At 41.6% G+C, this 27,858-nt stretch overlaps 1 protein-coding gene across 1 annotated transcript; it reads right to left on the bottom strand.

Annotated features, from left to right (window-relative positions):
• On the bottom strand, positions 1 to 27,858 carry si:dkey-238o13.4 (uncharacterized protein LOC560780 homolog; the record flags this gene model as incomplete). The annotated part of the gene is made up of 6 exons (XM_055648954.1): positions 1 to 3,720; positions 6,185 to 6,309; positions 13,627 to 13,723; positions 17,541 to 17,680; positions 18,179 to 18,286; positions 27,474 to 27,858. Coding segments are annotated over 6 exons (1,032 nt in total), but the record flags the coding sequence as incomplete, so codon positions are not given.

Genomic DNA, 27,858 nt, shown 5'->3' with positions numbered 1-27,858 from the left:
TTTAGAACAAACATTTATATTTATTAAATCATGCAAAAAAATTGACACATCAATTTACAATAAAAAATTCACATAAGAAATATTAATGAAAAATACCAAACTACAGTTGGATTAGTTACTGACCGACTGTAATGACTATGTAATGCTGGTTAAAATTACTCAGTAAGGTTGGCAAATGGCTAAAGTCCTACAGTTTGCCCAAAGAAGCGGGCAGCTTACTTCAGTACCACAAATACAAACTACTGCAAGGAAAGATGTGCCCTAACAGAATTGAAGCTTCTAAAGAACAAATGTCCTTTCTAATTGTGGACAGAAAGTGGCCATTGATTTATTTTAGGAGCATCACGAACAATAATATAGTGTGGATTGCTTACATATTTGAAATAGTATTGATCCAGTGACGCCTGTAACTGCCCATTCTCACATTTTAAAAAATGAGCCACTGGACGGAATCAGTAGGTCAGGCAACATTTGTCAAAGGAAATGGAGAGTCTCTCGTGGCTAAATGCTGCTTGAAACCTAAAATCCTCCAGCAGCTTGATTTTTGTTCCAGGATCTGCACTCTCTCGTGCCTCCAGTTCTCAAACCAAGTTGGCTATACTGATGTCAATACTAGAATTATTAATTGTGTTGTTAGAGTCACAGTCTTCCAGCATGGAAACAGGCGTTTCGGCCCAACTTGCCCACACATGCCAACATGTCCCATCTACACTAGTCCAACCCGCCTGCATTTGGTCCATATCCTTTTAAACCTGTCCCATCTATGTAACTTTCTAAATATTTCTTAAGCATTGCGATAGTACTGGCCTCAGCTACCTCCTCCAGCAGCATGTTCCATACACCTGCCATCCTTTACGTGTAAAAGTTACCCCTCAGGTTTCTTTTAAATCTTTCCCCCTCACCTTAAACTTATGTCCTCTGGTTCTCGATTCCCCTACTCTGGGCAAGGGGTTCTGTGGGTCTACCCAATCTATTCATCTCATGATTTTATACACCTCTATAAGATCACCCCTCACCCTCCTGCGCTCCAACGAATAGAGTCCTAGCCTGCTCAACCTCGTGTCCCGGCAACATTTTTGTACATTTTCTCTGCAACCTTTTCCAGCTTGACAACATCTTTCCTATAATGTAGTTCACAAAACTGAACACAATCCTCTAAATGCGGCCTCACCAACAACCGCAACATGACCTCCCAACTTCTACACTCAAAGCTTTGACTAATGAAAGCCAATGTGCCATAAGCCAATTTGACCACCCTACCAACATGTATGCCACTTTCAATGAACTATGTACCTGAACTCCTAGATCCCTCTGCTCTACAACACTCCCCAGAGCCCTACCATTCACTGTATAGGTTTTGCCCATGTTAGTGCCCCCCAAAATGCAACACGTAACAATTCTCTTTATTAAATTCCATCAACCATCCTCAACCCACCTGCCTAAACGATCAGGTTTTTTAACGAAATTAAAACTATGGATTTTAATTGGATTCTGGTGGTAACTATAGTGATTGACTTGTTTTGCTGTAAACTAAAAGTTCTTATGAAACTTGTTCTAAGTTATTTGAAGTCATGCAAATTATACATATTTGCATGGTCCATTTTATGACACATTGCAAACTATCCTTGTGACTTTGTGGTCCAAAGATAGTTTCTCATCATTTTAAGTATTGTGTGAACGGAAATGATTCAGGATAAAACATGTATACTCTCCAATTAATCCTGTAAGACTATTATGTAATATTTAAGACTATTGTTAGTTAAGCAAATCAGCCCTTTACTTTAGACTGTTTTCTGGTAAGTGTAATATACACGCACACCTTAAGTGCCAAAGATTCTTGGATAAGATAAGTTTGGAGGATATCCACACCCGTGTCATGTTTTTCAACTGAAAACAGGGCTGAAGAGATTTGTATGGATCCTTCTCAGGGAGATGGACACAAAATGCTGGGAGAAACTCAGCCGGACAGGCAGCTGCTCTGGAGAGGAATGGGTGACGTTTTGGGTCGAGACCCTTCTTCAGACTGAAGGGAGGCTAGACAAGCATATTAAGAAGGCAAAGGGGATAAAAACCAAACTGCTGGAGGAACTCAGCAGGTCAGGCAGCATCTCCAGAATACATGGACCAATGGGTACATTGTTGCAAACTGTCTTCTCAGTAACAGCCAATACTTGTTGGCACAATGAACAAATGAATGACTCCCTGCTCAAGCATCCTTGTTACTTGTGGGCGGAGCACAAAGGCAAATTCCTTGTATGTGAATACTTGGCCAATAAACTTACTTACTTACTTACTTACTTGTGATCAAGACTAAAAATGATATTGAATATGGCTTTACTGTGTTCCTGCACTATCCAATGAACGAGTAAATGCAACACAAGAATTGTAAATACTCCAGGCATTGCAGTGAATATTCTTCCATTTAGCTGTGGCAAATACAGTCTAGTCTTCAATTTCAACCTGATGATCTGATGTTGCAGGATTTGAAATGCAGATACTCAATGTGAAGATAACAATGCATTTGTTACTGAAGAATATAGTTGTTTTCAGCAAAAACAAATCACTGTTCAACAATAGATCGATGAGGCCATTTCTTCACTACTCTGTCAGTGTACAGCCCAGATCCAGCTTTAACTCCTTTGAAAGTTTGTAAATGTGTAAATGAAACTGCTGAAACTGTAACCAACAAGTGAAGGTTAGACTGCAAACATATCTAAACTGATGATAGGGCCACTTTGCTCGAGAAATGGCTGAATTTAGTTTTGTTTATTGTCACGTGTACCGAGGTACAGTGAAAAGCTTTTGTTGCGTGCTATCCATTCAGCAGAAAGACAATGCATGATTACAATCGAGCCATTTACAGTGTATCGATACATGATAAAGGAAATTGTGGCCTGACAGAGGTTTTTAACACAATGCAGGTTTTGAACTGAGTAGATGCAGAGAAAACAATTTAATTTGTTGGATGCGGACAGTCTATCCAGAGATGATCCATGGAAGACCATCTCCAAGAAAGACAATGGAAAACTCAAAATTGCTTCTGAGCCCAAAGACTGGTGAGAAAATAGAGCTCATTACCATAGGGCTGATAAGATTTGTATGCATCCATCTCAGGGGGGCTGGGCAAGCATGTTAAGAGGGTGTAAGGGGGTAAAAACCATAAACTGCTGGAGGAACTCAGCAGGTCAGGCAGCATCTCCAGAATACATGGATCGGCGATGATTCATGTCGGGACCCTTCATAGACGTAGAGGAGGAAATATAGGTTGAAGCTCAGGTGAAGGACAAATGCTAGCAAGAACTAGTGAGGCCAAATTGCTTATTCTAAGTGCTATATTAAGGCATTCAACAAAACCAAGATAACTTTGAATCTTAATCTGGTTTAGTGTTACTGCAAGGATCAGCGCATGCATGGATGGACACATCACTGGTTTCTATAGTAAAGTGCACACCACTGGAGAGTTAAAGGACTGTCAAATTAAAATAAACTATACATGCAATACAGAATGCTGATTTGGTCCACAGGCTTGTAGAGTCTTTACTTTCAAACTTTCCCTTCCACAATCAGGGTTTTGAGCTCAGCTGGGGTATTTACACAAAACACGTGATGGGAAGCAGATGACTTCTCCAAAATAGTGGCTAGTGCTTCACCGACATCCATGTGATTGACGAATCCAGGAGCCATCCGATCAGGAGTTGCCACACCCATGTTGAACTTCACCTGCCAGTGGAACAACAAGAATTTGCATCCACTGAGATTACTAATCAATCGATTTTTCATTTTATCACAACATAAAAAAATAATCATCTATATCAGAAATATGATTGAATAGATTATTAAAATCCATCTGATCTTAAAAGCAGGCATTCAGTTTCCAGCATTTATGTATTCATGCCAGATTCAACACACTGCCAGGATCCACATTTAAGATTGAAGATAGACACAAAATGCTGGAGTAACTCAGCAGGTCAGGCAGCATCTCTGGAGAGGAAGAATGGATGACGTTTCGGGTCGGGACCCTTCTTCAGTCAGACTCGGATCAGAGTCTGGAGAAGGATCTCGACCTGAAACGTCACCCATTTCTTCTCTCCAGAGATTTTGCCTGTCCCGCTGAATTACTCCAGCATTTTGTGTCTGTCTTCAGCGCAAATCTGCATCCACATTTAATATTGTCAGTTTACGTTCAACATAACAATAGTTTGTATAAAGCCTTTATCAATATTGGGAGGCTACATTAAGAATGTGAAGTTGATGTTAAAATCCAAAAATCAAATCTGTCATCTTTAATGGCTGTAAAGTGATATTTCTCATGCGAGACAGGTGAGAGAGCTCAAATGTAAAACTAAATAATCCAAGATACACAGGTTTTATTTTCCATTTAAATCATTATTGATCATAAAATCTGTACAGAAAGCCATCTTGCTGCAATGTAATATTTAGAGTGGCGTCATGGTGTCACACTGAAGCTACTTCTTTGGAGCATCAGACACCCAGGTTCATTCCTGACTAAAGGCGCTGTCTGTACAGAACTTGTATGTTCCCCCTGTGACCACATGCGTTTTCTCTGGGTGCTCCGGTTTCCATCCACACTCCAAAAATTGACACGTTTGTTGGTCAATTGGCTTTGGTAAAAATTGTAAGTTGCCCCTAATAATGTAGGATAGTGATAATGTTCGGGATGATGGCTAGTCAGCGTGGAATTGGTGAGCCAAAGGGCCTGTTCATGTGCGGTATCTGTATTTTTTTCTCAGAAAGGACACAAAGTGCTCAGTAGGTAACTCAGCAGGTCAGGCAGCATCTCTGGAGAACATGGAAAGGGGGACATTTTGGGTCAAGACACTTCTTCGGACTCGACTGAAACATCACCTATCCATGTTCTCCAGAGATGCTGCTTGACCTGCTGAAACACTTTGCGTCCTTTTGTGTATTAACCAGCATCTGCAGTTCCTTGTTTAGTTTAAGAGATACAGAGCGGAAACAGGCCCTCAGTCTAGCAATGTTACAAAATTTTGAGATTAAAAAAATCAAGTCTGCAATTTATCCCATCAGATAAAGCATAACAATAAGTTTAATTTGACACCTAATTCACTTTCATATCTCAAGTATTAAAAAAGTTATGACCATTTTCATACTCGGAAATTAGCATCTTGTTCCCTATTGATTTTCAATGGGCATTACAAAAAAGCTGTGATCGTTGACAGTCAAAAGCACATTTCTTAAGGAAAGATTAACATTTTTAAATAGCCTAAGTGTCCAAAGATTATTCACAAATAATTCACAATATAACATGATTTTTATATCTAATTTACATTAATTTATAGGCCAAATGGAAGGAATTTAGTGTTCATTTGCTGTAAATAAATGCCCATTTAAATCGGTTTTCTAGTGGGTTTCTGTGAACGCGCAGGTTTAGAATGTTGACAGCGCGCTAGATTAGTGCCCTCAAATGCCGAGAAAAATACGGCGGGATATAAAAAGCCCAAAATGAGCTATTCGTTATAGATAATTATAATTATAGGGTTATATACATGCCCCATTTAATGTAAAAATAAGGTACATACCTTTAATTGTTTGCTTTATAAAACCCTGGGGCTGCGAAAGCTTGCGAATTGAACGAGAGTTTTTAAATTTATTAAATCTACTATTCGAGGCCTATAAAACTAATAATAGCTTTTGGGACCGGGTCTTGCAGCGATTCTCCGTTAATGATTTACTAGGCTGAACATCTGCGATTGGAACAGCCTAGTAAAAATCGGGTTTTAAACCCGCCCCCTCCAAACAGCTCCAAAATCACACACAAGGGGTGGGGCAGATGCTCAGCCACGATTCAGGTAGGTTTTGTAACATACCTACTCAGTCCACCGAGTCCACACCAACCAGCGACCCCCAATATCCTACACAAACATGTGACAATTTGCACATACACCAAGCCCATTAACCTACAAACCTGTACCACTTTGGAGTGTGGAAGGAAACCGAAGATCTTGGAGAAAACCCACGCGGTCATGGGGAGAACGTACAAACTCCGTACAGACATCACCCGTGGTGAGGATCGATCCCAGGCCTCCGGTGCTGCAAGCGCTGTAAGGCAGCAATTCTACCGCTGCGCCACCGTGCCGTCCCATTCCTACATTTTATTTCCTCTGACCACCACTAATAGCTTTATTTTAATCAAAACCTTTACCTCGTTCAGCTTGCAGGGGACATCAGGGTACTCCTCTCTAACAACCTGGCAGAAGGCAAGGGCTCCCGCAGCTCCGAGGGTCAAGAAACCCGTTCCAGGCATCAACAGTCGCTCCCCTGCTCCACCTGCACATGTGGGGCAAGCAACAGGGCAAGAGTTAAATGAACCGTTTCACTCTGCACTTAATATCTCAGCCGGCAGTGCACTGATATGTTCATCCTCGGCTGCAACGTATCAACCGGAGGCGTTTCAGTTATTCCTCAGATACAGTAGTACCTTGCAGCTATGGCTGATCAGAATAAATAAATAAACAGAAGGACCAAGTTTGTGACAACTACACGAGGAACTCTCTACCTGTTGAAGTTGTGTCTGGGGGAGGGGGAGTGTGAGCAGAGGGGATACGGGTAAGGAGTCCATCTTTGACAGCAAGGGTGGATGCATCCAGAGGTGCTGCCTGACCAGCTGAGTTACTCCAGCCCGTTGTGTCTTTCTCAGCATGGCTAACGAACGGTCTTGCCACAGAACGTGGCAGATCTCATTGATGACAGCCTTAGAAAGTGTAGGCCTGGAATTGATACGAGTGTGAAGAAGGGTCCCCAACTGAATCGTTGCCTATCCATGTCCTGCCTGACCCATTGAGTCATTCCAACAATTTGCTTTCACCTGCCATTCCTTGCGTCTCCTGCAAATGAGTATTTGAAGACTTGAAGACGGCTCTTCACTAATGGACACTTAGATTGGGTTCTTGACCCAATCTAAGTGACCAGCCATGGCCACGGTGACTTGTCTAATAATGGATCACTGCTGTAGGTACCACCTCTGAGCATCCATTTTATAAGCATCTCAACAGCAAAATGGTAGAAAGAAATCTCCCCGATAGCTTATACACACCCTGTAGACTGTGGGAAGTGTTTAAGTTCTGAAGCTGTTCAGTCAGATCTCCCAGTTTGCAAACAAAACCAACTTATTCTAAGTTTTGTTGAGGCTTTCCATAATATTTCATGTTTGGTGCTTTCATCTCAAATTTATGCGAAAACAGGGCACCATGCGATGTAACACTTGATGCTAGGAAATGATTAGGCATGCTAAACTTAATCACTACTGAATTTCCCCAATCAATGTCATAATTTCATTCAAAAATGCTTGGTTGCACTACCTACTTCAGTCGAAATTGAATTTTTTTTTCAAATAAATGTGAACACACACACACGAGTTAATATATGATCCAAATTCCACGCTAATATAGATAGACACAAAATACTGGAGTAACTCAGCAGGACAGGCAGCATCCAGTCCGAAGAAGGATCTCGACCCAAAACGTCACCGATTCCTTCTCTCCTGAGATGCTGCCCGTCCTGCTGAGTTACTCCAGCATTTTGTGTCTATCTTCGGTTTAAACCAGCATCTGCAGTTCAAAGTGACGTAAGTGGAATTGGACAAGTGGAATTACGGCAAGTGAATGAGTAAAAATCAGAGCATTCTGTGGAGATCGCCAGGAAAGCATTTGAATCTACCTTCAGGTTTCAGTGTAACTTTAACATCCCTGTCACATTCAGTCTGAAGCAGTAGTATTCACACATACCACAATTTGCACGTGACATACAATGTATATCGCGGTTAAAAAAAAATCTATTTCAAGTCTGTACCTCGCCAAAATATTGGCTAAGATCATTGATGAATTGTGTTAAATATGAAATCATTTAAAATGCTATAACTGCTACTTTAAGTTAAAGCAGAATCTATACAATATAAAGAGAATGTCAGATCATGGTTATTGATGTCGGCGTTATATTTTTCTTTATCATAAATAGTTTGGATGATTTCCCCTAGATGTGCGTGACCACCGTCCGAGATTGCATCTGCAGAAGCAATCTAGAGATATTAATGTCATGGACCTCATGCAATGCAAAAAAATGCAACAAGATGCCTTAACAAAACAAACAGGGGAAAAGGACAGATTGATTATTTTTTTGCAACCAAGAATCTTTTTGTCCAAAGTGGATTTAATTCACAAATGACACCATTGGAAAAGTTAGCAGATGAATTACTATATATTTACACTCAAGAACAAAACCTGACGTTTCATTTCTGCATATCAAGTCGTTGTGAATTATCTGACACAAGTGATATTTCTCTCAACTCTCCAACCCACACTGGTATACCTCCTTGCAAAGCAATAGCCCCAAAAGATAGTCAAGTCAAGTCACTTTTATTTATATAGCACATTTAAAAAACAACTCTCACTGGCCAAAGTGCTTTACATTGGTGGAGGTACTAATGTTATACAACAGTGGTTCATGGATTAAATACAAACATCACCACATACATATAGCCCTCGCTCAGTGGACGTCAAGAAAGGCTTGGGAATAGAAATGAGTTTTAAGTCTCGACTCAAAGGAGTCGATGGAGGGGGCAGTTCTGATGGGAAGAGGGATGCTGTTCCACAGTCTAGGAGCTCCAACCGCAAAGGTGCGGTGCTCTGCAAGTGGTAGCATAACCAATGTATTCCTCTTGGCTTGCTGTGGTATTTAATTGAACCAGGCATGAAGAAAGCGAATGGCATGTTGGCCTTCACAACAAGAGGAGTTGAGTATAGGAGCAAAGAGGTCCTTCTGCAGTTGTATAGGGCCATAGTGTGATCACATCTGGAGTATTGTGTGCAGTTTTGGTCCCCTAATTTGAGGAAGGACATTCTTGCTATTGAGGGAGTGCAGTGTAGGTTTACAAGGTTATTTCCCAGGATGGCGGGACTGTCATATGCTGAGAGAATGGAGCGGCTGGGCTTGTATACTCTGGAATTTAGAAGGATGAGAAACATATTGAAACATATACGATTATTAAGGGTTTGAACACGCTAGAGGCAGGAAACATGTTCCCGATGTTGGGGGAGTCCAGAACCAAGGGCCACAGTTTAAGAATAAGGGGTAAGCCGTTTAGAACGGAGATAAGGAAACACTTTTTCACACAGAGAGTTGTGAGTCTGTGGAATTCTCTGCCACAGAGGGCGGTGGAGGCCGGTTCTCTGGATACTTTCAAGAGAGAGCTAGATAGGGCTCTTAAAGATAGCGGAGTCAGAGGATATGGGGAGAAGGCAGGAACGGGGTACTGATTGGGGATGATCAGCCATGATCACATTGAATGGCGGTGCTGGCTCGAAGGACTGAATGGCCTACTCCTGCACCTATTGTCCATTGTCTATTTAGAGGGCAACATGTCTTGTGTTAATTATAGATAATAGGCAATAGGTCAGCCCTTCGAGCCAGCACCGCAATTCAATGTGATCATGACTGATCATCCCCAATCAGTACCCCGTTCCTGCCTTCTCCCAATATCCCCTGACTCTGCTATCTTTAAGAGCCCTATCTAATTGTAAATCTCTAATTGTAAAGAAAACAGCTTGGAAATTTCAACCTGCAACAAGGCAAACTAAATTTGCAGACTGAACACACTTCTTACAGTCAGGGGAAGCAGATCAGAGTAGATCATGACCATTCGGCCCCATCAAGTCTACCCTGCCATTCAATCATGGCTGTTCTATCTCTCCCTCCTGCCTTCTCCCCATAACCACTGACACCCATACTAATCAAAGATCTATCTATCTCTGCCTTAAAAATATCCATTGACTCGGCCTCCACAGCCGCCTGTGGCAATGAATTCCACAGATTCACCACCCTCTGACTAAAGAAATTCCTCCTCAAATCCTTCCTAAAAGAACGACCTTTAATTCTGAGCCCATGACCTCTAGTCTGAGACCCTCCCACATCCACTCAATCCAAAGCCTTTTACTATTCTGTATGTTTCAATGAGTTCCTCACTTCGTGAATATATCTTAGCTGTGAGGTTACTCGTTGAATAGTGACATTTCCCTTCTACCATTTCAAGTGTCTCACATTTCATCCTGTACAACTTGGGGTGGAAACATATCTTTTGGTGCAAGAAAAATGGTGCAGATTAATATGGTGCAGAAAACAGTTGACTTGCTCCATTTGCCCTGATTCTTTGCTTGCTACTGCATTCAACTTGGAAAGAATACCCAGAGGCCAAACTGGCACATTGCCTGACAGCACGATTTAAACATTCACAGGCATGCATCATGGTAAAACACTGTTTAGTTTACAGTTTTCATTAACCATTGTGATTTGCTTTTCTAATGACTAAGACCATGAAGATTAAAGGGCTTGATATTCAATTGTCCAAAGAAAAATTAGAGCATTAACAGACATACACCCTTTCCTTAAGTATGCTTTTACCAAGGGGCGTTACCAAATTAGAATTGAAAACTAGTGCCTATCTTTCCGTTTAGTCTTGCATTTATCATGTCTAAACTAGTTTAGAAAGTTTACCTGCTGCCAATCCCCTTCAAAAACTGGGATCCATTTGAATCTTAAAATGATTCAAATAAGTGAAGTGAAACACAAAAGTAACTTAAAATGACGCCAGAATCTGCAGGTTGAACTGATAGGCACATGGATATGCAGGGAATAGAGGGATACGGATCATGTGCAGGCAGGAAAAATTAGTTTAAGCTGGCATCATGTTCAGCCTGAACATTGTGGGCTGATGGGCCTGTCGCTGTCTGAAGAAGGGTCTCTATCAAAACATCACCCATTCCTTCTATCCAGAGATACTGCCTGAGTTACTCCAGCATTTTGTGTCTATCTTCAGTGTAAACCAACACCTTTATGAATGAATGAATGAATGAATGATATCTTTATTTCGAACGATTAAAAAAAAAGAAGAAAAGAAAAGATGAAAATGAATAAATAAAAGGAAAATTATATATATACATATACATAAATACATACACACATATACATATATACATACATACATATCCACATATACACACATACACATATACATAACATATATGTACATACATAAATTAAAAAATCAAAAGCCAATTTCAACATAATACACATTAGACTCGTTCGAAAAGGGATAGGAAGAAGTCTATGCTTGTCAAGTCCTACCCCCATTCTTCACCATTGACAAATGCAAAATTCAATAAAATAAACTAAACAGACAATTCAAATAAAACTACTCCAATCAAGCTATTAAGAAAAAAAAGAACAAAAAAAGAAAAGAACAAAACCTGCAGTTCCCTCCTACACATTTGACCTGTTCCTGTGCTGTACTACTCTATGTTCTATGAATATAGCATTCTCTTTTGCTGCTCAATGGTGATAATAGATACCAAAAAGGTAAACTGTTCCATTCAGCAGTAACACAACCCGCATCTTGGTGAGAAAGAAAAGTCTTTAAATAAATGCCTGCAAAAGTCATAGCTCATTTCCAACTCCAAAAACTTCCCAACAATCAAATGTGAGACAATTACATCCAAGAGTATAGCAAAAATGGTGTAAAAGTAATGGGCTGTTATACGTTCTACCCTTGTTTGAACAAGTATACCAGTCGTTTGCATATACCGTGTATACCCAATCCATTTGCCAAACGTCAGGATGGTCTTGTGTGCCAAATGACTGAAGTTCCCTTCCATTTTAAGATCAGACCTTATACAGTTGATTAGTGCAATCAAAATGTTAAGGAGGTACCAAACCTTTCTGCTGTTGCAAAGAACAAGATGGACATATTCTAGCTAACCTTGTTCATATGGTATTAATTTTAGATGGCATTGTTGAGGGCGAGGTGGGACTTAATCCTCGATGAACTATGACCATATTTCTATGACAATACACTGGAGTACAGTTCCTGATCACTATAGATTTGGTGCAGTACAATGTAAACAAAAATGACCAGTGTTGGTTTGGAGACACAAGGAACTGCAGACGCTGGGATCTTGAGTAAAATACGAAGTGCTGAAGCAACTCAGCAGGGCAGGCAGCGATGGTGCAGGAATTGGACAGATGACAACTCTTCTTCAGACTGAGTGTAGAAGGGGGAAAAGAGGTGGGAGCGGGACAATGCATGGCGAGTGATAGGTGGATCCAGGTGAAGGGGATAGGTTTGATGTTCAGATGGGTGGACAAGGGCCAGAGATGAAAAGGAGACAAAAGTGTGTTAGATAAGTAGAGAAGAAGGCTAAAATGTGGCAGAGCGAGGGATTTGGGTGGAAGGGGATGGGTAGGGAAAAGATCGATCCGTAAGATCCAGTCATCAATATGTACAGATAAACCAATGCAGCTTTTTTCAAGTAATACATTTTTCGAAAGGAATAAAATAAGACCACGGGTTTCACCATTCCTAGGGTCGCTGTGAGTAGGGAACCATTAACCTGTGGAATATTGATGGAAAACTGATGCACTTCATTATCGCTGCTTTCCATACATTGTTTACTTACCAGAATTAGAATAAAGTATAAGTTATTGGAAGATTATATTGGCATTGTTTGGGATTCAGATACTATTGGATTGATTGATTTGGAAATTGAAATCACACATAGATTAAAAGATTGAAATTTGAAGGTCAGCACAGAGGTGTTGGAGTTGGAGATGTTGTCTCACAGCACTTAAGACCCAGGTTCAATCCTGACCTCAGGTGCTAATGTGTGGCGTTTGCATGTTCTCCCTGTGACTGAGGGTTTCCACTGGATGTTTTCGTTTCCTACCATATCCCAAAATTGTGCAGGTTGATAGGTTAATTGTCCACCAGAACTCGCCATAGAATGTAGGTAGGATGTAGCATCAGGGGACATTTGATGGGAATGTATAACCATATAACCATATAACAATTACAGCACGGAAACAGGCCATCTCGGCCCTACAAGTCCGTGCCGAACAACTTTTTTTCCCTTAGTCCCACCTGCCTGCACTCATACCGTAACCCTCCATTCCCTTCTCATCCATATGCCTATCCAATTTATTTTTAAATGACCAGTGTTGGTTAATGTACCATGGTTAATGGACCATGATTAATGTATGAATAGCACAACTGGTTGTTGATGGTCAGCATGGACTCAGTGGGTTAAAGTGTCTGTTTCTGTTCTGTATCTGTCTCAGACTTTGATAATGAAATCATAGAAAACATTGCTTACATGAGTAGAGTCATAGATCCACACATCAAGAAAACAGGCCTTTCAGCCCACCTTATTCCATTTTGGCCGATTCGTATTTGTCAGCATTTGGCCAATATCATCTAAAACTTTCCTATCATACATCTGTCCAGTAACTAATTTAATTGATCTATATATATATGTCCGCTGACTACAAGTCATGGAAAATTGTGCCTCTGCCATTTAGCAATCGCCAGAAGGGACTGCGCAATTAGATGTTCAAAAGCAGAAGTGAAAACAATAGGAGGTAGACATAAGTGCTGGAGAAACTTAGCAGGTAAGGCAGCATCTATGGAGCGAAGGAAATAGACAACGTGTTGGGTCGAAAACCTTCTTCAGACTGAAAACAATACACTTTTTAGAAATGAAGGAATTTGTGATATTATTTATTTGTCAAAAACATCACCACACGCCATTGTTGTCTACTCACCAGTTATAAATGTATATGATCCCTGGGGGTTATCTTTAACCAGCGGAAAGAATGCCTTCCAGGATGTGAAAGTACTTAGCAACAGGGTGTTCAGGACCTGGAGCACACAATACAATGATTAACACCGTGGCAACTTATTCAGGCTGCTGCAACGTTCTGATACAAGTTCTGACTTAAAGCTACATGCCGTAACTGAGGAGAAGATTTCTTCATGATTTAAAAAAATCTAAATTGCTACAATTAATCAGAGGGTGCTGGGGAGGTGGACAAAGTTAAACCCCTGTGTGAAATGTGAGTGGGTGGTGGTTAGGTACAGTTAGAATGGAGCGAGGGAACTGCAGATATTGCAGCCAAGTCTGCTTTACCTGCCCAGAAACCTAACCACTGATGATAAATGAGTCAATCTACCTGGAGGCTGGAGCTGGGGGAGTACGTTGATGTTTACGCACTAGGCAAACTCTATCAAGCAACAGAAGAAGGAACCAAACAAAAATCTTCCAGTCAAGGTATAGAATAGAACATAGAACGGCAAAAAGATAGAACACAAAAAGCTGGAGTAACTCAGAGGGTCAGACAGCATCACTGGAAAAAAGGAATAGGAGACATTTCGGTTTGAGACTGTTCTTCAGATTGAGAGTCAGGGAGTCAAATAAATGAAATATATGCAAAAAAGTAACGATGGTAAAGGAAACAGGCCATAGTTAGGTGTGGCCTAGATGCTTGTTTGCATATCTTTCATTCATCTGTTCCATATCTCTCTACATCACCGTCTATATCTCTTGTTTCCCTTTCCCGAGTCTCAGTCTGAAGAAGGGTCTCGACCTGAAACGTCACCCATTCCTTTTCTCCAGAGATGCTGTCTGACCCACTGAATTACTCCAGCTTTGTGTGTCCATCTTCAGTTTAAACCAGCATCTGCAGTTCCTTCCTACATAGAATAGTACAACACAGGCTTTGTCCCACAAAATCTGCCCTCCCCCCCATTCCCTGCATGTGCCTATGAAAACACTTCCTGGGTATCATCACCTCTGACTGCATGTTCCAGGCACCTACCACTCTAAGCAAACACATCTCTGTTAAACTTTCCCCCTCTCACCTTAAAGCTACGCCCTCTAGTATTTAGCATTTTATCCTGGATGAAAAAGGCACTGACTGTCTATCTTACCTATGCTGTGAACATCGAGGTAATTGGCCTTCTAGGTTAATATAAAAAAAACCAACGACTTCTTCTCCCAAACAGGATTATGTGCCTGAAGTACTTGCCTTCAATCTAATAAGACAATACCACAATTCTTTCCACAAGATAAAAAATTAAGGCCATACTTTATTTCGAAACCCTGCGTGTAGTTGTTGTGCAATAAAATGGAATTTTGGGACAAAGATGCAAATTTCAATTAAATGCCAGATGTTGGGCTGGTGACACAATGACTGGAGACGCTGGAATTTTGAGTGAAACACAAAGTTCGGGAATAACCCAGCGGGTCAGGCAGCAACTCTGGTGGGAGGGGGTGTCAGGAGAAAAGAAGCCAGGGCAGAACAAAACCTGGCTAGGGATAGGTAGATAAAGGAGAGAGGGGATAGACACAAAAAACTGGAGTAATTCAGCGGGTCAGTCAGTAGCTCTGAAGAAAAAGAATAGGTGTCATTTCAGGTCGAGACCCTTCTTCAGACTGGTGAGAGGGATTTTTGATTAGCAGATGGGTGGACAAAGGTAAAATTATGTCTGGAGCAAACAAGAGATCGAGGTAGATGATGAAATATTACTTTAGACATAGAAAGAGGCCATTCAACCTATCAAATCTATGCCAGCTCACAGCAGAGCATTCCCATTAGTCCATTTTCCATTTCCCCCTGTAACTCTGCAAAATATACGCCTCACTACTCCCGTTTGGCTCTATTGCCACTTAGCTATTCTTCAGAGTAACAAAATTGCCAACTAAACCAAGCAGGCAGCTCCCAGTCTACAGTGAGATCCATTCCTGGAAATGGTCAGTTTGACGATTTTTCTTTAAGATAGAAACGTCATTTCACAGAATCACATATTGTAAGCGCTCTATAAGCATTAACAATAATCCTTTCATTCCATTCCATAATCACTCTAACACTATCCATAATTAAACTAATGGAATATATATGTTTCCAGTTATTACTGATTCCCTTGAAATATGTAATTATTGTTAGCTTAAAAAATGGTTTAAAAATGTATGGGAGAAATGATGTAAATTCAGGTTTCCACAAGGCAGGCCGTTTGTAACCCAGGGAGACCTTATACAGTCAAACACAAACATTATGTAAATGAATGCCAATGCTCATTACTTTGAAAATCATGGAACATTTCCATGTTCTTCAGAGAGAATGAGTCACAAAATGTAAAAACCATTCCTAAGATGAAAGGAACAGAGTATTGCAATTAATTACATAAATGTTCATGTTTAATCATGAGCATGGCACTAAGTCTTATATTGGGAGAACCTTCGTCAGAAGGACTGCAGCGAATCAAGTTGCTGCTCCCAACCACCCCCACGAGTACAATAAGAGACACACAATCAATGTTGATCTTGCCAATGATGCCCAGATCCCCAAAACATGGATTTTGGTTTTAAAGTCTCTGGGCCATTGACAAAGGTACATGAATAAGACATCTATTACAATTACTATTTTCAAAAGTCCAGATGCAATTAAAGGGGAAATTTTCCAATTGCTAAAGATCTGCTGAACAACAAAGGCAAGAGCAGTCAAGCAGCCCTGCAGTCTTACGCTGCAAACATGCATATTTTAAAATGGCATGTGTTCAAAATGTAGGTTCAAAAACGGTCTTGTTAATAAATAAGGGTACTGCTGACGTCAAACTACCTACAACACTGCACAAGGTTCATAAAGTCAGACATTTATGTACTTTAACTGTTTCATATAATCATGTAAAAAAATCTAGAGTCTTGATATTATCTAAAAAAAATCCTTCATTTAACCAACATTTATGAAAGTACTGACTGGTTTTCTTGAGAGACAGATTAATGTAATCACAAGCATTTTAAGCATATTTTAAGATTATAAAATGCAATGCTGCTCAAAGCCTTCGTTAGAAGCTAGTTTGAAGTAGGTGATCCTATCACCAACTTGTGTGCGGTTCTGACCTACCATCTACCTCATTGGAGACCTTCAGACTATCTTTAATCAGTCTTTACTGAAGTTTATCTTCCCATTATCCTGTGTCTGTTGTCTGTACACTGTGGATTGCTTGATTGTAATCATGTACAGGTCCACTGCCGTTTTTCCAGCACCTTTGGTTCCAGAGGCTTTCTGGACTATCCGTTTTGCCGGATTAACAGAGGTCATGGCTTCTGAGAGGAGTCCGTCGATACCAGGACAGTCTACCAAGGCTGCCGGGTAGCCGAGATACCAGCCTGCAAATTTGGCCTCAGAAGTCGGCTATGGGAAACGGATCTGCCGGCTCCAGCCAGGCTGGAGTTTCAGTGCCCCAGCTGCAGGGAGCAAATTGACCTGTTGTCCGTTGCAGAAGTCCCACTGAGGTTGAGATCGGCTCAGCTGCCCCACCCAGCCTAGATGCCACATTCTCAGGGGGGGCTTCCAGGGAGGGGGGGGGAGGAGAGGGGTTCAAATGCTCTCTCGTAATTTTGTCCAGATTAAAGGAGATTCCAGTTACTGGAAAATCGATGGTGGATCTGAATAGTCTTTTCGTTGAAGATAGACACAAAAAGCTGGAGTAACTCAGCGGGTCAGACAGCATCTGTGGGGAAAAGGAATAGGTTCCGTATCGGGTCGAGACCCCTTTTGTGTCTATCTTCGGTTTAAACCAGCATTTGTAGTTCTTTCCTTCATAGTCCTTTCGCTGACTGGATAGCACGCAACGAGAAATAATAAATTGAACCAAACCAAAGATCTCTGCCACTTACCCGATTGAGTTCTTCGAGTGTCTGAGTGTGGGGGGGTCCACCCTGCCACCAGCTGAAGCCGAGGGATGACACAATATCGGTCACCGTCCCAACAGCCTTCAGCACTGCGCTTTTTGCTGCTTCCGCACCCTCTTCGGAACCTGGAACCAATTCAGGCAGCTGATTAAAAACCAGTGATGCAAATAAAGGCACGAGTCACGCCACGACACGACCAACATATGCTAAAGTGATCATTACACGTCCAGTCCTATTTCCAAAGTTGGAGTTTACAACTCTGGCCTCTCCAACGCTCTGCTTAAGATCCCAGCAGGTAAAAAGACAGCATGTTCTTGTGTATATTTAGGACAGTGTTTTGTCTGCTGTACAATACAAAAGTGGATGCTGTTTTTATGTGGCGATTACAAACTTCAGAAACTGGATTTGCCAACGTTCGAGTTCCAACATTTGAGACCCAAATGAGTCTCCCCTCCATTCAACCTCAATCTTATCAGTATCTCAAAGGAGATTCAAAACTAATCCATATTCACACTTCGACAATGCTCTTTGACCATTTGATTCATGTTGTTTATTAATGCCAATTTTTCCCTTTCCAATGAATGCAAAGAAGAGTAGCTTGAGTTAATGCAAGGGTACCTTACCTACATCTCCAACCAGTGTAAAAAGCCTGGATCTTGTCGTGGCTGGAACAAAATTTTTCACCTTCTCTAATCGGGCTGCATCTCTGGATATCACTGCCACACGGAAGCCTAAAAAAGATTTAAAAAAAAAAAATTCAAATCTAGTCCATGTGCCACAGCAATGCTCTTCAGAAGGTGGGTGAGATAAGAGGAATCACCATTGCCTCACTTTAGAGTTTTGTGATTAAATTCAACATATAATTTAGTGAGGGTGGCCTGGACTGCATCCACTCCAAAATCGATTTGCTGGTCATTTTCATTTTGAGAGACTGAGCTGTATATAAAAGGCATTCTGTCCTAATTTATTTAGTCAAAGGGCAGTGAATCTGTGGAATTCATTCCCCCTGCCGGCTGTGGAGGCAAAGACATTGGGTATTTTTAAAGAAGTGATAGAGAGGTTCTTGATTAGTAGAGGTGTCAAAGTTTATGAGGAGAAGGCAGGGGAATGGGGTTGAGTGGGAATAATAGATCAGCCAAGATTGAATAGCGGACCAGACTCGATGTACTGAATGGCCAAATTCTGCTCATGTGTTTGATGGTCTTATGGCTTGTTGCATCTGTTGACTTTATAATAATGGTAAAAATATCAAAGGAAATTTACACAAAGGAGTGTGTGATGCACCAAGGGCGTGGAAGTTGCTGCATAAGTACATTTCTTTGTACAGACAAACTAGACACAGTGGTTAAGAAAATACTAGTCAGCAACCCTGTGATGATGATGACACTTTATGGTAATTGTGAATATGAACAAATATGTGATAACCGAACAGAAACAGACAAATCGAACTCAACTACTTGTCACGAATGCGTTAGACGTCAGCTGCATATCAGTTAATGGATTCATACAAAAATTAGTCTGCAACTGTAACAACATTTTATTCCAGCTGATAAACTTCAATCACTATAGTGTGTTTGTTAAGGATGTCACGTAGCACAGATTCAACCCACTGATGAAAGCGCTCATAAGTGAACTCAATTGAATGGTACAAATCTCCATCCTCACTGCTTGGGTGGTCAACCTGGAGTTACAGAGACATTTTTTCAACAAAATAGATTCTAGAAAGTGTGTAGGAAGGAACTGCAGATGCTGGTTTACACCGGAGATAGACACAAGATGCTGGAGTAATGCCCCTGTCCCACTTAGGAAACCTGAACGGAAACCTCTGGAGACTTTGCACCCCACCCAAGGTTTCAGCGCGGTTCCCGGAGGTTTTTGTCAGTCTCCCTACCTGCTTCTACTACCTGCAACCTCCGGCAACCACCTGCAACCTCCGGGAACCACGCAGAAACCTTGGGGTGGGGCGCAAAGTCTCCAGAGGTTTACGTTCAGGTTTCCTAAGTGGGACAGGGGCATAACTCAGCGGGACAGGCAGCATCTCTGGATGGAAGGAATGGGTGACGTTTCGGGTCGAGACCCTTCTTCAGGCAGACTATTTTGATGGTCACGGTTACTCGTATTCTAGTGCACTTAAGATCATTAGTGATCTTATTAGTTGACCCATGAATCACCCAGAGAGAAGAGTCCAAGTCATAGAACTCCTTGGCAATAGATAAACTTAAATCCAACTAATCAAATGCAATTTGTAATAAAAAACGCTAGTGAAATTGATGGATGGCCACAAAACCGTTGGATTGTGTACAAATCCATCTTGGAGACAAAGCAGAAGAATAAGGAGGAGACCACTCAGCCCTTCAGACCTGTTCCATCAGTCAGTGAGATTATGCTGATTCTTTACAGCACTACTTGGGCAGGAATTCCACAAAGGCATCATCCTCTTGCTGAAGAATCTTCTCATCTATATCCTGAATGGCTGACTTTCTTTTGATTTTAGTTGTCAGGGAAATATTATCCTGCGTTCTCCCTGCAAGCCCAATAAGAAATGTATGCACTTCAATAGAACCATCTCAACAAAGCCACTGTCACTGGAAAACCATCTGGTGAATCTTTTCCTTCCTTAGGTAGACCAGATTGATACTTACCAGGACCTAACAATTTGCTCTCACCAGGCCCTAGCATATTTGGAGTGAGTTGTCTCTGCTGTTGAACCCTAATCCTTTTGCAGTAAAGCCTAATGCTTTTACCATGCTAAATGCCTGCATTTTAGCATTCCTATTCAACAGATTATGAGAGGGGCAGGACTGGCATCTCAATGTTCCAGGATACAGGTGCTTCGGGCGAGACAAGAGTGAGGGTAAAAGATGTTGCGTTATTGGTTAAGGAGGATGTCACGACAGTGATCACAGGTGACGTTACAGCCAGTTCATCTAGTGGGGCTATACGAGTGGGGCTGGGGAACGAGAAAAGGATGATCACCTTGCTGGGGGTGTCTACTGCAGGCCCCCAAATATTCCACGGGAAGTAGAAGAACAAATATGCCAGGAGATTGCAGACAGCTGCAGGTCAAATAAGATTGTCGTACTAGAGGATTTTAACTTTACCAATATTGACCAAAAGTGTTCAGGAGAGTTTTCTCCTGCAATAGGTAGAGGGCCCCAAATGGGAGAAGGCTAGTCAATGGAAGTGTCTTGTGAGTAGTCAGTATTACAGTCGAAGAGGTGCGGAAGGTTCTGAAGCCTATGAAGGTAGACAAATCTCCCAGGCCATATCAGATATATCCAAGAACACTGCGGGAAACTAGATAAATACAAGGGAGGTGTCGGAAGACTGGAAGGTGGCAAAGGTTGTGCCTCTATTCAAGAAGGGCTGCAGGGAAAGGGTTGGGAACTGTAGGCCAGTGAGCTTAACATCTGTAGTTGGAAAGTTACAGGAAGGTATTCTGAGGGATAGGGCACACATGCATTTAGATGGACAAGGGCTGAGCAGGGATCGTCAACATGATTTTGTATGTGGGTGGTCATGCCTCGCAAATCTGATTGAGTTTTTTGAAGATGTGACCAAAAAGGTCGATAAGGGCAGAGTTGTAGATGTTGTATATATGGATTTCAGCAAAGCATTCAACAAGGTTCCACAAGGTAGGCTGCTCTGGAAGGTTTGATTGCATGGAATCCAAGGGGAGATAGCTGAAAGGATAGAATTGGCTTCATGGAAGAAAGCAGAGGGTGGAAGGTTTCTTCCCGGACTGGAGACCTGTGACTAGTAATGTGCCTCAGCGTTCGGTGCTGGGCCCATTATTATTTGTCATTATATCAATGAATGTGCTGAGAATGTACATGGCAAGATTAGCAAGTTTGCTGATGATATTAGAGTGGGTGGTATTGCAGATAGTGAAAATGGTTGTCAAAAATTACAGCAGGATCTTGATCAGTTGGCAGGTGGATGAGGAATGGTTGATGAAATGTAATACAGAGAAATGCGAGGTATTGCATTTTGCAAAGTCTAACATGCGCAGGAGGACCTTCACAGTGAACCCTAGAGCTCTGGTTGGCGTTGTAGAGCAGAGGGATCTAAAAGTGCAGGCACAGAGTTCCTTGAGGGTGGCGTTACAGGTAGATAAAGTAGTCAAAAAGGCTTTTGGCACATTGTGTTTCATCAGTCAGAGTATTGAGTATAGAAGTTGGGAGGTCATGTTGCAGTTATATAAGATGTTGGTGAGGCCGCATTTAGAGTATTGTGTTCAATTCTGAGTACCATGTTATAGAAAATATGGTGTCAAGTTGGAAAGGGGGCAGAGAAGATTTACAAGGACACAAGGGCCTGAGCTATAAGGTGAGTTTGAGCAGACTGGGACCCTATTCCCTGGATTGCAGGAAGATGAGGGGTGATCTTATAGAGGCGTATGAAATCATGACAGGAATAGATCAGGTAGACGCACAGAGTCCCATGCCCAGAGTGGGGGAAATCGAGAACCTGAGGGCATAACTTTAAGGTGTAGGGGGAAACATTTTATAAGAATCGGAGGGGCAACTTTCTCACACAAAGAGTGTATGGAACTAGCTGCTGGAGGAAGTAGTTGAGTCAAGGTCTATCACAACATTTAAGAAGCAATTAGACGGGTACGTGGATAGGACAGGTTGAAAAGGATATGGGTTAAATGCACAATATTGGGACTTGTAGATGAGACATGTTGCTCGATGTGGGCAAATGCTTCCACATTGTATGACTATGACTCTTCCCAACTCCCTCTGGACACTGGCACCTTTTAGTCTTTCATCATTTAAAAAAAAAAAAATTTACATACTTAGTTAGATTTTGATTTCATTCAAAACCATTGCACGGGAGGATTATAGTCCATTCCATTGAGGATCTCAATTTGCCTTTTCATGATTGATAAAGACAATTGATAAATACAAATGAGCAACATACAATTGCATTGAACACAATTGCTTTTCAGGAACCTCAGCAAGCTCCCACCAATCCCAACCAAAGAAAAATGTTGGGGACCCCCAGATTCCTACTCTACCTGCCCAGATCCTGTTAACACTCCTTCACCACACACCGAGAGCTGGCAGCCAAATGTTCACACAGGAGGTGTCAATGGAATAAAATCTGGTTCGGAAACCAAGCCAACTTCTTCTCCCAGGTCGTAATGAACTTAAACTTTAGAACAAACTAAAGACAGTATTTTCTCAAACAACTGTGTTGCTCAGTGTTACTCACAGAGCTCGTGGAACACCCTTGGCTTTACTCCAGCTTTTTGTGTCTATCTTCTGCATTTCTCTCTCTTTGCGTACACTCTCTCCTAATCATAATGCACCAGCCTTTCCTGCAACTGTTACAATGATTGATGCTTGAAAATGCAAGGTGGTTTATTTCAATCGCAATCATTACCTGGTTCACCCATGACAATTCTAAAACTCAACCAACAAGCTTTTTGTAAACATATCAAGTGCGTGCCGGCTTTTGTTTGCCTTTCAAGGTTTCAAGGTCAGTTAATTGCCACATGTACCAGTTACGGTACAGTGAAGTTTGAGTTACCATACAGCCATACTAAGTGAAAAGCAACAAGATACACAACAACGTATAGGTTAACATAAACATCCACCACAGTGGATTCCACATTCCTCACTGTGATGGAAGGCAATAAAGTTCAATCTTCCTCCTCTCAGCCATTCCTTAACCTATCATAACAATACACTCAGGACCTTCCTCCCGAGATTTCATGGCAATGTGCATTCCGAACATGCTATATTTCAGTGCCAAGGTTTTATACTTTTACATCACATTGAATCTTCACTGCCTGGTAAGGTGGAAAGAAAATAGTGAAAAGACTTTGAGGAAAGATAGTAGCAGGGGTGAAATTGGTTACGTTTAAAAAGACACTGGCTCGTTAAAGCAAGGGGACAGTGTATTGCCAGAATGGTAACCCAGTGAACTGCGTTCATAATTCAGAGACAAACGTTCCAAGGCAGTTTGTGAATTTGAAATCAGTTATTTCAATAAATATGGAGAGAGAGAAACATGGTAGGCACAAAATGCTGGAGTAACTCAGCAGGACAGGCAGCATCTCTGGGGAAAAGGAATGGGTGACCGAGTAAAGACCCGAAACGTCACCCCTTCTCCCCAGAGATGCTGCCTGTCCTGCTGAGTTACTCAAGCATTTTGTATCTACTTTCGATTTAAACCAGCATCTGCAGTTCCTTCCTATATGAGAGAGAAACAAGACCTGGTTGGGAACAAGAATTAGCTATAAAAATCTCAAAAGAGAGCTGGGATAATCATTTACTACAGGTGCATAAATGTTCGATCAACGTACGACATACGCTCATCCAATTTAAAACATTAAATAGATTATATTATTCAAAAACTAAATTAAATAAAATCTTCCCTAATGTTTCACCAATCTGTGATAAATGCCTGTGTCAAGAAGCTACCATAGCGCACTCTTTTGTTTTTTGTACAAAAATCCAAAAATTCTGGTATGAAATATTTGATATTTTTTCAAAATTAATCAAAATAAAACTGGTACCAAAACCAGAATGGATTATCTTTGGAATATCGGAAGGTAACCCTGAACTAAACGTGTTTCAGAAGAATTTATTTAATTACGGGCTAATAATGGGAAAAAAGCTTATACTTAAATTCTGGAAAAATGCGCCCACACCAACAATAAAAATGTGGATATCAAATATGTTTGAAACATTACATCTGGAAGAGATGAGATTCCTCTTAGCAGGTAAAGCAGACCAATTCCAAAAGACGTGGTCTATGTTTCTGGACCTATTACAAGTATGAGGTGCAATAGTAATTAAAATAAATAAATAAATAAATAAATGGTATCAGGACCTGATAACGGGAGGTAAAACAACAAAAACAGACTTGGTTGGTAGTCCCCTTTCTGCGGAGTTTAATGTTATAATAGAGCGATTGTTCCTATTTTCTTTTTCTTTCTTTTCTAGGGTCTATTTTCTCACTTTACTTCCTTCTCTAACTTCTTTTCTAAGGGGCTTTCTTTTCCCAACACTCTTGCACTTCACGACTCTTGCGCACTTTCTTTACTTTCCTTACTTCTATCTTTTTCTTAAAGCTCAAAAAAAAAAGAAGCGGTACAAAAAATGTATTAAGATATATGTGTTGTGTAGTATTGTAATTTACCGTACTTCTAATAAAAATTAAAAAAAAAAAAAAAGAAACAAGACCTGGTGTCTGTAATAGTCACCATGATTCAGATCCCTCAGAGGAAGAAACCAGTCGAGGGGCCAAGTGACCAATATTTTGAACATAGTTGAATCTGAGTAGCCTTCTGAATTAGCTGAGCAAGCCTTTCAGAGGTGACCAATGTTTTCTGGTGGGCAATAACGGTTAGCCCAATGTCAATCGCGTTGTATGAATGAAAAAAGAAAACAAAAGGCAAATTCCATCTATCTACCACTTCACTCGTCTATTTCCAGAGCACCAATCGATTAGAGACAGGGGACTGCAGATGCTGGTTTACAAAAAGACACAAAGTGCTTAGGTAACGATCAGCCGAGCAGGCAACATCTCTGGAGGACGTGGATAGGCGACGTTTCGTGTTGGTTCTAATGTGGGGTCCAATCCATGAAGCTCCCTGGCCCGCGGTTACCCCAGCACTTTGCATTAATCTATTGAATGACAGTCCCAGGCAGGGAGTTATTTTGCATCTTCAGCACTCGGAATCCTTCCGTAGGCAACACGTATGATTAATGCAATAATAATAATAATAATAATAATAATAATAATAATAATGAGAGAGAAAATATATTTCTCGGTCATCGGCGGCGGTAGTTTTTCTCTTCGTGGACTGTAAATTAAATTACAATGGGCATACATGGCCTGAAGTATTGTCATTATTGGCTGATGATTGGGTAAATAGCAAATAAAATCAAACACGCACCTTGTCGTGTTTTATGAACAACTGGTTAATTGAATTTGGAAGTTGACTGGTGTTTAAGTTTGTAATGATTGCAACCTAGCAAAGTCCAGTCACTGCGTGATAAGTTGATACATAGTTATTCAGAAACTGGTCAGGTGAGAAGGGAAACCTTTGTAATCTGTAAAAGCTCCATGAACGTCACAACCAAATTCGTTACACGAGGTTAATGCCAAATAACTCGAACTCGAATAATGACACAGGAATTACTGCGCCTTAATGAAGGGGGTGTCAACTGAATATCACTTCCATTGTCTCGATCAAGCTTAGTAAAATTCCAGACATTGTTTTTACTTGTGTTAAACTCGGCCCATCCTGTGATATGGGTGGATGGAATGGGCTAGCACGACTATCATATAACTTATTAACGCGGGTAATTGCGACATTAGCGTGCAGCGATGACTGATTCTCGGCAGCCAGTGACTTGAGCTATATCGGGAAAGCCAGGAATCTGGGAGCGTTGTAGAGCACTGGACAGGTGAGATTTCAGTGGTGTTCGAAATAATTAAATTACCCGATGGAGTGAATCCATGTCCATTGGCAAAGGTGCCAAAGATCAAAGGCGCAAAGTAATTGTCACGAATGTAGGAAAGAACTGCAGATGCTGGTTTAAAGCGAAGATAGATACACAATGCTGGAGTAACTCAGCGGGACAGACAGCATTTCTGGCGAGAAGGAGCGGGTGACGTTTCAGGTCGAGACCCTTCTTCAGCCACAAGGACCAAAGGGGAACGAAGACTCAGTTTGTAGAAGGGGTCTCGACCCAAAACGTCACCCACTCCTGCTCTTCAGAGATGCTGCCTGTCCCGCTGAGTTACTCCAGCATTTTGAGTCTATCTTGGGAACGAAGACTGATTTGCTTTTACAACGAGCTGGTCAGATCCGAAAGGTTTTAATTTTTTTTTATTTAAAAAAAAAGACCAGTCCCCCAAATGACTTAGATACAAGCTTGAAACTGGGGCATTTGGGGAGAGGCAATGTGCCTCTGTGCCTGCCCGTTTAAAGCCGCTCTCCCTCTGGGTCTGTCCGCCTGCCCTGCTTCAACACAGACTGGGTAAAATACAGGGCGGGAAGTTACCAGCCTCTGTTAAATGGCTGGCAAAACCATACGGGCCGATTGGCCTGTGTGTGTGTGTGTGTGTGTGTGTGTGTCCTCCATTTATTATTTCACATTCGTTGGAATGTCACTTTACATTAATGCACTAATTATTGGGTTGTTTTTTTTTGTTAAATCATTATGTAACGTTTTGCTTACATGGTTAGGCAAGTCGAGTTTATGGTCATATGCCCAAGTGCGGTGAGGACAGGTGCTATGAAATCCATCCTTACATCAACATCACATAATGTGTAGGAAGGAACTGTAGATGCTGATTTACACCGAAGATAGACACGAAATGCTGGAGCAACTGGGCGGGACCGGCAGCATCTCTGGAGAAGTGGAATGGGTGGCGTTTCGGGTCGAGACCCGGCGTGTAGAAGGGTCACCCATTCCTTCTCGTCAGAGATGCTGCCAGTCCAGCGAGTTACTCCAGCATTCTGTGTCGATCATGCATATAGACCCACACACACACACACGTCAATTATACATAGACTATAAACATATACATAGACTATAAACATATTATACATACAATTACACAGCATTCTACAACACTCAAAATAAAATGTGTGGGAAAACAAGGCATTAGTGCAAAAGATAATTAGAAAAAGAGATGTCAGTTTCCTCCCACATCCCAAAGTCGAGCAGGTTTGTAGGTTAATTGACTTTTTGCTAATTGCCCCGAGTGTGCGGGGAAGTGAATTAGAAAGTGGGACAACATAGGGGATGTAAACGGGTGGTCGGCGTGGACTCTGCTGTATCTGTTATTCAATCACTCATTGGAACTGGAGTGAGCACGGAATAAGTTGCGAAGTGAAGCACAGGTCTCTCCCTCGGTCTATATGTAGCGGGCTATTCGGCCCCTTACCTTTCTCCAGCAGAACTTTAACGATGCCCGAGCCGACTGTGCCGGCTCCCCCGAGTACGAGTACGGTGCGGATCAGCCATGCCGGCGACAGAGAGACAGAGAGGGAGAGAGAGGAGCAGCGGGGACTGAAGTGAAAGGGAACCGATATTGACAGAACTGTTCCTAAAGGACCAGAAGCTCCTCTTATAGCGGAGTGGCGACAGAGAGAGCCCGCCCCGTGGCTGAGGAACTCCACCCTTCCCCTTCCCACGCGTTCACTCAGTGGCAGCGAGTACAACGTACCAGCAGCATACCTGCCCAGTTCACCCTGAACAGCTGGAAAATATGTAACACCAACTCTCCCATGGCACCAGCTCTCACACCAACCCCTCTGTGACCTGTAGAT

The sequence above is a fragment of the Leucoraja erinacea genome, chromosome 17, assembly GCF_028641065.1.
Source record: "Leucoraja erinacea ecotype New England chromosome 17, Leri_hhj_1, whole genome shotgun sequence".
Lineage (NCBI taxonomy): Eukaryota > Metazoa > Chordata > Chondrichthyes > Rajiformes > Rajidae > Leucoraja > Leucoraja erinaceus.
This window is presented reverse-complemented; position numbering and strand designations above follow the sequence as displayed.